The sequence below is a fragment of the Pundamilia nyererei genome, unplaced genomic scaffold (assembly GCF_000239375.1).
Source record: "Pundamilia nyererei isolate P.nyererei 1_Seehausen unplaced genomic scaffold, PunNye1.0 scaffold00088, whole genome shotgun sequence".
In the NCBI taxonomy this organism is placed as follows: Eukaryota; Metazoa; Chordata; class Actinopteri; order Cichliformes; family Cichlidae; genus Pundamilia; species Pundamilia nyererei.
The window spans coordinates 2557505-2568167 of NW_005187489.1; the positions used below are offsets into that span (position 1 = coordinate 2557505).

Genomic DNA, 10663 nt, shown 5'->3' on the forward strand with positions numbered 1-10663 from the left:
CCTCCTGCAGAGATTCTGCTTTTAGAGCAGATGTTGGACTTGTGGATTCTGCTGATTTGTCACTCTCTTGTTTCGTTATGCTCCCATCTTGGTTGTTAACGGTTACAGGAGCCTGGACCTGCTGTTTACTAACATCATTATCAGCATTTGCAGTTGATGCAACTTTGACTTCAGTCTTTTCATTGGCACCTTCAGAGCCACCTGAGGTCAGTTCTTGGGTTGCGTCTGTATTTGGGATCTCTGTTGTTTTAACCTGAACTTCTGCTCCGACCGTCTCTGGTTTCTGTTCAGATTCATAAAGTTTAGATTCGGTCAGTTCCTCTTTGTTGTCAACTTCAACCTTTACAGACTTCAGGTCCTGTTGGATTCCAGCATCACTGTTAGTACCCAAAGTTCTTGGCTTGTTCACCAAGCTTTCTGCTGATGAATCCTTGGTCTCATTCTTGTCTTTAGGTTCCACACAGACAGCCTTTAGGTCTTGAATCTGGATTTCTGCCTGCACGACAGACTCTGGTTGTACTATTCCCACTCGCTTTTTCAGACCAGATTTTAGACCAGATTTGTTACCATCCTTGTTTTCTGTCTTTTCTTTGGTTTTTGAACCTGTTGATTGGTTAATCTCTGGTTTGGTAACATTTCCATCTTGGTCAGTCTGTTGTTTGCTAACACTATTAGCATTCATATTAGCATTCATATCGCCCATCTCCTTTTTCAGGCTTTCTACTGATGAATCACTGACTTCTGTCTTTTCTCTGGTACCTTCTGTACTAGTGTTTACTGAGATCAGTTCTTGAACTATCACCTTTTCTTGGCTCTCCAATGTCTTCTCTTGAAGTGATTTTTCTTGGGCTGGTTTTGTTATACTTTCACCTCGAAGTTCAACTTCATTATCTGCAGTCACTGCATCATTCCCCAGACTGTCCACTGACAGGTCACTGGTTTTGGTTTTTTCTTTGGTGTCTTCAGTACTTAGAGAAGTCTGGTCTTGAATAACATCCATATTCCGGCTCTTCAGCATCTTCTCCTGACCTCCAGTTTTTACCATTTCTGGTTTCTGGTCTAATTTATCATCTGGATCTTTGACTGGTTTTGTTGTGTCCTTATCCAGGTCTCCAACAATTATGGACTTTTGGTCTTCCTGGATGTTAGATTTAATATCAGCATTCACAGCTTCAGTCACACTCACCAAGCTATGCATTGACAAATCCTCTGTAGCTTCAGTGCTGGCAGCTTTTACTTCTTTAGTTGTATCTGATTTTAAAATATGTTTTTCTGATGTCTTCTTTGAGGCTTTCACCTCTGCAAGGTCCTGATTTAGATTAGCCTTTATTGTAATGTCCTCACCTTGGTCTTTAGCAGCGGCCGCCTTCTTGTTTTCTTGAGCCACGTTCAATAAAGTCTTCTTTTCTTTATCAGCTTCAGCATCGAACATGTTCATGTCTTTTACTTCTGGAGTTCGTTTTCCTTTTACATCTCTGTCATGTTTGTCGTCCAGACTTGTGTCTTCACCTCCGACTTCCTCATTTTTTGTCAGAAGCAGTTTGGATTCATTTTTCACTTCTGATGCTTTTGTTTTCTCACCGCTGCTCTCTGTGTTTTCTTTCAAAGACATCTCAGGCTGCTGTTTTGTAGTTTCATGGAGTATTGCTCGCTCCTCCCTCGTTTGTTCTTTCAGAGCGTTTGTAATCCCTGTGTGTGTTTCTTCCTTGGATTCAGCTGATAAACCTCTGTCCTCTGATGACAGATGTGCTGATTTCTCTGAATTTCTTATGGCTCTCTCTGCGGTTATGCCCTTGAGCGCCTCTTTGCAACTATTCTGTGACTCAGTGCTTTCCACTGCTGTGTCACTGAGCGTTTCATTTGGTTTTGAGCCTTTCCCTTCAGATCCTCCTGCGAGTAAAAGAGCCTCTTTGTGCAACTGATTTTCAACATTCTTGGACAATTCACCAACAGTCACAGCCTCTGTTTGAATGCCCAACCTCTCTGCTGGTTTCCTGCCACCCTCCTCTTTGCTTTTCTCCTCTACTTCAACATCTTTTGCTAAGGCCCTGTTTAATGTCAGGGACGTGTCCCTATTGTTTGTTAATTGATCCTCCGTTGATAAAGCCTTTTGCTGCTCTGTATTGGCTGGTTTAGACTGATCTGAGTCATCCTTTGACATCAGTTTAGCAGGAAAACTGCTGCCGTTTATGTTTTGCTTGGAAGTGAATGCTTTTATTTTATTACCAGGAATACGTCCACGTATCTCCCTTTGAACGCTGTCACCCTCAGCGGGTTTGCTTAGCATGTCAGCTTCATCCTCAGGAGCTTGTTTTGTGTCGTGAGTTCGTGGTGCCGTGTTTTTATTCATGTTTCCTGTTAGCTTCAGTGTTTTCAGTGACGGGGATTTCGGTTCTCGTGTTGTGTTTTTATTTTGAATAACAGACACGTTTTCCGCTCGACTTCCATCAGTAACTTGAGACTGAATTGCTTTGTCGATCTCGCAGCTCAACTGCACCTCGGCTCCTGTGTCCGGAGCACTTTCTGTAATAACTGCGTCGCTGTTTTGCAACCGCTGGATGTTTGAAATGTCTTCAGTTGCTGTACTGGTTCCGATCTCTTTTTCTTTCACTTTGGTTTCATCGGTGTGTTTTATAATACATTCCTCTCCCTCCGACTTGAATTTAAATACGTCTTTACTGTCACGCTCATTCGCCGTGACGCTTTCAGGTGCTTTTACATCCGTCTCTGTCGATGTGTTGTGATTTGAGTCCTCAGAATTCCCACTTTGGGAACGTTGTCTGGGTTTTAGTTTATTGGAGCTTCTCTGGCCTCTTGTGGGAAGTTTGCTCACAGACGACGAAGTCTCAGGGGAATCTTTTGCAGGCATTTTTTGGTGCTGTTTGATGTTTTCGTTCCATTTAAAGATCCTTGATGAGACGGTTTTCTCTTGTTTGGTGGGAGGTGGAGAGATGTTGGAGGTCGGAGTATCGCTCTCACCATGGATTCTTTTAGAAAAGGTTTTGGGTGGTTTCACTGGTGGGACATTTCCTGCTGGGAAAAACAAAAAACACAGACAGACAGGAAATTATGGATCTTATGATGGAGCAGAGACACCGCCAAAATAAAAAATAAACAGGTTAAAATATTAGGAGTAAATACCAGTAACTGTATCAGAGCTTTACGGTGATATTTTTAACACAAAAATAACTTTGTAATTTCAGGAACAGGTGGGACAGGATAATGGAAAACTGTGTGTAATACATGCATGTCTATTATTAACTTTATATGTTTTATTTGATTGCATTTTATTGGCAAACATCTGCAAACCAGATGTTTGTCCCGATCCAACAGATGAAAAACAGTCTGTATTTTCATCAAGATCTCTGTATGAAACCCCGCTTGTTCATTTTAGTTGCCCCTGGGTTTCATATGTCCTCCTTCACCGCCCCTCATGTCGCCTGGTCCGACATGCTGTATTCGAGCTTTCTTACCTTTCTTTGGACTTTCGGGTAGCGGTGGCGGCGTCTCACTCCCAGGACTCTCGTCAGCTGTTGCATCTTTCTGCTCTCGACTTGTCTTCTGGACTGTTTTAGGTCTGTCCGAGTCCATCTGACCCGATGAAACCCTTCTATGGGTTATATCAACCTTCTTTCTCGTCGGAGATGAAACGGGCAGCCGGCTCTCCACATCGTTCTGCTGCTGTGTTTTTTTGACGTCCGGACTTTCCCCGTGTGGTGGGTGTCCACTTTTACCGCTTCTCTCCTCATTTTCCACGTCATTTAGCAAGTTCACAGACTCAAAGTCCTCATCTGATTTGTCCTTACTGAGTTTTGTTCCGGTCCTAGTTTTCGTGGGAGAAATGTTCCCCGACACCGATTTTCCTCCTTTGGTTTCCTCAAAGCTTGGTTTCCTTCCAGGTCTGGCTGCAGTTGTTGGAGATTTCAGAGTCTCTTTGGTCCTAGGTTGTTTTTGTAGTTTGGGCCCTGAGGTGTCCGGCGCCGATGTCTTATCTGGTGTCACTGGCGATTTCACGTCTGCGTCTGATGTTGATCTTTTGGGGATTTTAGACTTTGAACCCGCAGCACCGGAGGGAGCGCGGGTTTGGTCTTTTAATGCTGGCAACATAACAACCGCTCTGTCTCTTTGTGTTGAATTATCACTGGAAGTTTCCACTTTTGTGCCCTCTGTGGAGCCCTTTGCCTTTGTTGGGACATTCTTGGCCTTGTTTCCAGCTGCAGAGGTCGGGGTCTTTGTTCCACTCGCCGTGGTATGCCGGCTTTCTGCTGCTCCTATAACTCCTCGTTTCTGGGCTGCAGCCTGGTCGGCTGCTTGGCCTCTCGCCGCTGCTTCTGCAGCTGCTGGCTTCTTTTTGTACATGTCTGATGCTGCAGAAGTGTCATCGAAGTCTGAGGCCTCCAAGTCTGTTTTACCTTTAACTATGGCTTCCGGAGTAATTGCCTCAGAGGGTGAAGACTCGTCTTCTCGTGTGGGCCAATCGAGGGTTGTGTCCTTAAAATCAGCATCGTTGTTGTTTTGGAGGATCAGCCATCTGTCAGAAAACACAGAAAACATTTAATGACAGCTGTAGACACACTTTATGTATCCACACAAGTAGATAGATCCTACGCTGTGAAAACCACCGAGTGTTATAGCAAATTAGATTCTGGCTTTGTAATACTTTGTTGCATAAATGATTAAAAAGAAAAAAATGTTTGAAAAATAATTAAATGCAGCATATTTAGACCATCAGTTGTGCCTTTGGAGGCCATTAAGATAAATTTATGGCTAAAAATCCAGAGAAGGAAAAAATATCCTGGATATTACAGCCCCCCGGTGAAGTCACTGTTACAACTTGAATCCTCAGGGTCCTCAGACAGCTAATGCTAGCACTATTACAGTGAAGCACGAGTCCAAAGAAGAGTTTACTGCCAAATCCACAGATCCAACGAGCTGCTGACGCAACAGACATGAGAAAGAACAAAGCAGCCATGAAGCAGAGAAAAGAAAAAGAGCAAAAATTACAGCAACACAAGACGAGGACAAAGGAAGACCTGGAGCTAAGCTCACAAGCCCTTCTCCCCTCCCAGAGTGGGTAAATCCACCTGACTGTCCAATACATGGATGGAATTTCTAAGCCTCTGCCTGACTGAGCTTCCACTTTTAAGACAGCAAATAAGAAAACTACTTTTAAAACTCTGTGTTGTCCTTAAAATTATAAATCAGACGCTTAGCAGGGAGATTTCGTCCGAACATCAGAGCAGCAGCTGTAAATGCCAAATGTTTTCCTCAGTTTACACCTGCACAACACGACCAAAGGGAAAAACTGCATCTGTGAGTCTTCATGTGAAAGGTCACATGTTGTAGTGTTTTCTGACCTGATTAAGTTCAAATATCGCTCAAACATTTTGTGTCTCTTTTCTAATCATGCCATAAAAATGCTTCACACATGCAGTTTCCACTGTTCTCCTGCACGATGACGGTAAACCTGGATGAACTGTGCCGTCTGTAAAACCACCTGCAGAATCAACCGTGTGTAGAAACTTTAAGCACTCCTCCCGAGGCTGAGCGTTTCCACGGCATCCTGAGGTCAAACATGAGACCTGCTGGTTGTAATGACTAACTGGAGGTAGTGAACGAACACCAAAGGTTAACACAGAACAGCTGACCTACATTTGATAAATCCAGTAAAGTGTCAGAAGCTTAAAGAAGGTGTTTCTGAGTGGCTGGATGTTGGGTGGATGAATATTTCAGCGCCTCCCTGCAGGTTTTAGCCCCATTGTTCAGCCCTGGCACAAAGCACCATGGGAACTCGGAGCTCGGGTTGCATGCAGGCTGAGCTCTGTTTCTCTGGATCAAAGAGGCTGTAAAAGCAGAGGAAAATGAAAACAGACAGACACTCACGGTTTCGCCTCTGTTGTGTTTGAGCTCTTTGAAGTTGAGCCTTCGTCCACACTTGGCTTGGGGCCGGTGTGCACCTCGGCAACAGCTTTGCTCTTCGAAGGCAGACTCACAGTCCTGCGTGTGACCCGGCTTGATCTTGTCCGGTGTCGCTCCTGAACCGGAGGAGAACTCCTTGTTGAGTCTGTGTCCGGCCCCTCCGGCTGCTCCGTGGGGGTCTGAACCTCCCCCACAGTCTGTGACAGGGAGAAGAGTGAATGTGGCAGGCTGCCACTGAGCGGAGGAGTCTCTGAGGGGGTGGGAGGGCTCTCTGGTGCTCCCTCATTCTCTGAGTCGTCCTCTGGAATTACTGTGGCAGGTACGGCCAAATGAGGAGGCGAGTCTGCTCTAAAGCCCTCCTCCTTTTTCATTACATCCCTTTCTTTCTCCCACTCCACCTCCTCCTCTCCCAGGTGTGTCTCCACCCATATGGCTTTGTGGAACAAGACAGGAGACTTGCCTCGGGGTTTTTCCTCTCTCGTGGTTGCACTTTCCCCCGACAGGCTGCTGGTGGATATTCGAGTGCTCGTCCTGGGTCCTCCTGAGTTTTCCCTCTTCCAGTCCGGAGGCTTTCCCTCCTGTTTGAACAAAGTTATTCCTCTCAGCGCCGTGCTGTGGCCCTTCTCTCCAACCTTCACCGATGCTTTCTTTGATGCTAAGCTTATGGAGGTTAGGTTAGGAGACTTTGGGGACTCCACAGCCTTGGAAAGTGGGATCTGAAGTGACGTCAGTGTGGTCGGGCTGATGATATCATCCTCACTGCTGCTCTCTGGTCTCTTCAGTACTTTTTGTTCCAAATTCACCTGCAGCCGTTTGCTCACTTCCTCCACCACGGATTCAGCGAAGCCCACTTCTGACTTCAAACCGGGATCTGGATCTGGCTCGGTGGCAGATGCAGGGTCTGTGGAAGTCATGATTGCATCCAGCTCCTTCACGCTGCTTCTCCCGGTGCTGTTACTGTCTGCAAACGGCAAGTCCGCCTCTACTGTGACCTGCGAGGCCCTGCTGGAGGCACTCCGGCTGGAGCTCTGGCTCACAGTGTCGCTGTGCTCAGCATTTAACCCATTTTCTGGCTCAGATTGGGCCGAACATGGAGACAAGGGGGATGCCGGGGAGCTGTCGGTGGAGGTGCTCGAATGATTCCGGCTGCTGCTCTTCTTCCTCTTGGAGCTGAAGAAGTTGGTGAAACGGACGAACACTGATTTCTTCTCCTCCGAACTCTAAAAAGAAAAGAGGACAGGCAGGAAAGATGAACACTGAGATGTAAGACTGCATTAAGAATGAAATGTGCACAAAAACAACCTGGTGTACTTCCTCTGAGGTTGAGCTGCATTGTGCGCTCTGCCTGTCCTGGACTCCTTGAAACACAAATACAGTCTGGGCCTAAAGTTATCCCACCACCATCACCTCATTTTTCCTTTTCATCTATTTTTATACATTTGAATCATTTTTGAAGTTCAAGGAAATCCCCTGAAAACAGATCCTGTTATATAATCAGAGCCAAGAACAAGAAAGAAGAGTCTGCAGGTTATTTGGCTCCAAGTAAAAACTGAAGCTTTAAATGTTTGTCGATCCTCGTCAGGCAAACTGAGAAGATGAGAAGGAGCGAGTGTTTGTCAGAAGCTCCAACTAATCCAAATCACTGCTGAGCAGCAGGAACTGCAACATGGCAGCCAGAGAGGAGGCGGCGACGGGGAAACATCATCAAAAACAAACAGCAGCCATTCATTGGAAATAAATGTAAAGCAACTGTCGCAGCAGGATTAACAGTAACAGACTGAGTTTGATATTTCTGCAGAAGCACTGAACAGATAATTACGCTCTGAGCTTTTGACTTTCTCTACATGATTACATGCAATTAGACTTTAAATGTATTTCTGTATTTTTTCCCTGTGAGAAGACTGATGGATGTGTTTGTTCATACGGTGTGTTTATAAAAATCAAACAGCCGATTCTTTCATCCTGATGCTTTAATAAGTGAAAATCAGACTCGGATTCATCTCTCAGTCGAGCTGAGACGAGACGAGCCGGCTTTTCTGTAGAAATGAAAACTGGCAGGTGCCTTCATCGACATGCCTTTGAGTCACAGACGAGAATACCTGAAAGATTTTCTAGATAAATATTCTTCCTCAGTCAGAAATGCAAATCGTTGGAATTTACCTTCCTTTAAAAGGTGCGACTGCAATCAATAAGAGTTCTTTCAATTTCAGCTGAAAACATGTTTTATAATTTGGACAGAATATGATCCTGATACACAGACGCAGGTAAAAACATGTTTTAAGCAGCCAGTTATCCCACATGAGCTTTGAAGGTTTGCCCAAAATGTAGAAACTAAAATCATCAGCTGAAACGTTTCAGATTTGGTTGATCTTATCAGCTTCATTTACTCACAAACACATGGATGGACTGGCTGAGTGACTCTGAACAGGAGCAGCTCTCTGTGTAATGTGAGGTAAGCTGTACAGTCAGCACGGCCACACTGTGAACACAAGCTCTTATAACAGCTTATCGTTACCTCACTTTCATTTTTCACTCATACTCATGTTTAAAACAGCATTTTGTTACATTTTAACCACCTGAGTTCCTTTACTTTGGATATTTGTTCTATTTTGAGCTTATTTACTTTGCTTATAACAAATGTTGGGAAATACGGGAATGTCAAACAAAAGCAGAAGCATCGTTAAAGCAAATCCTCTCTTAAAATCTTTATTCTCTCTTATTATGAAATATTTTTCACCATTTTTTGTGTAAAGAGTGAAAAGCTGAACTAAACGCAGACACCCTGCAGTGAATGACACGCAGCAGTAAAACTGAATGACTAACTAAGACACAAACACTTTCATTCCCACAGCTCACAGATTCAAACGGCTCAGAACAAACCCGGAAAACAAACATGGAATATCGGAGCAGGTGGAAGAACAGCAGAGACGTCCACAGTCCAGTTTGAAGCCCGGATGCTCATAATGCACGCACTGCAAAACCAAAGCTGGCAGTTGTCACAAAAAACAAAGAGCACATGTTAGAACAAGAAGCAGGAGCCACAGCAGCTACGCACCATCCTGACTTCCTGGAGTCCAAACTGCAGAAATCCAAGTTCTGTGTCAAAGTTAGTCCCCAAAATCACACAAAACTGCGCCGAGAACCGACGACTAATCACACCTTGTAGAAGAATTCAAACGCTTAAAGCTTCCTCCTCCTCGGGCAGCACTGACTGCCTCTACCTGAGCGTGTCACGGCTCTGAGACGTGGGCTTTGCCTCCTACATCACAGACAGTGTGTGAAAAAAAACAATATTGTGAAAGCCAGCTGGAATTCTCAATCCAGTAAAAATGAGAGGGTGTGGACGAGGCTGGCGCAGAGCAGCACACCCTTCCTCATTCTAAAGCGTGCGTGTGAATGGGACGCCTGTTATCTGCTGCCGGCTTCACGAACAGATCATTTAGGTCTCAGTGTCGTGTAGAGGAACCACACGGCTGTGACGGAGGAGCATTTCTCTGGGAGACAAACCCATTTCAACACCCTCACTCTGCTTTCCAGCATTTCCATATTTTCACTGAGCAAACAGCAGCTGAGGCCGGCTCAGGCTCAGTTTTTCCAGTTCATATCCAAACAGAAACAAACCACGGAAAACAAAGTGGAAGTGCAGCTACTTTACCTACTTTAAGGGCCTGAAATCCAGAGCGTGTCGAAACCCGGAGGGATTACTCTCCTTCCACCTTTGCCCGCCATGTATTAGTCCACCAACCGCTGCCCTTCTGTTTACCCAAAGCAGGGACAAATGTCAGGTAGGTGGGGACTAAGCTCCATATCAGTGTGAATTATGCCCCACGTCCTTATCTCTTAGACTGTAATAAAAACACGCGGGAAAGATAACGGAGATCAAAATGAAAGAGCGCAAGACGCCTGAGCTTCAGCTTTTACACACGAGCTAATTAAAGCTTCTTATAGTTAGAAATGAACTGCAATCGTTTCACACACTACATATGAAAAGCCTTATAAATATACATTATACTGTATATTAATGAAGGCATTTATTTTATATGAATCTTATGCATTTAACCCAACGTCATTTATTTACTGAGGGCTTTTATTGTTAGTAATTTTGGCATTTTATGTCCCCCATAGGTTTTGGTCCTCCCACAGACACAAATAGCACAGGAGGACGGGTTTGGCAGGTTTCTGTTTATGGGAAGTAGCTCCGGGCCAATAGGATCCAACAGGATTATATGCATGTCATTTTAAAGGAGAAGCACATTGTTACAGTAACTGTTTTTAAAAACTATGTCCACAAACAACATTCTTCATATTCTTTAAATCTGTAATAAAATATTTGTCCGGACTGACATCAGGAAAATGATCTATGGAGGAACAAAGTCCCAAATGAACGAATGTGTCATTAAACGCAACAACACCTAATAAGTCACAATCAGAGCTGAGTAATATCTGCATTTATTTGATGATTTTAGCATTTTTGGTCTTCCACAGTAATGAACACACATCCAACTGTGTTTTTGTCACTTCCTGTTTGACTCTATACGACTTGAAAGCAGCTGAGAACATGAAGTCATCAGTTTACTGAGCGCAGAGATCAGAGGGTGTAACACCAGGTCAGATTAATGGCGTCAAGGTTAAACTCAGAGTTGCTACCTGACTTAATCACCATGGTAACTGATACTGAACACATCACTAAGTCGGGAGCAGGCTATGATCAGGATTTTAAAATTGGACTTCCACAGATTCTTTT

The 10663-nt window shown here is 44.4% G+C and overlaps 1 protein-coding gene across 1 annotated transcript in view; it reads right to left on the reverse strand.

Annotated features, from left to right (window-relative positions):
- The window catches only part of crybg1 (crystallin beta-gamma domain containing 1), a 28625-nt gene that overhangs the window by 12077 nt on the left and 5885 nt on the right, over nt 1-10663 (reverse strand). The window contains exons 3-5 of the mRNA XM_013912369.1: nt 5884-7139; nt 3474-4531; nt 5-3033 (exon numbers count right to left, since the gene is read on the reverse strand). Coding sequence (XP_013767823.1) covers nt 5-3033; nt 3474-4531; nt 5884-7139 — 5343 coding nt within the window. The remainder of the gene's footprint in view (nt 1-4; nt 3034-3473; nt 4532-5883; nt 7140-10663) is intronic.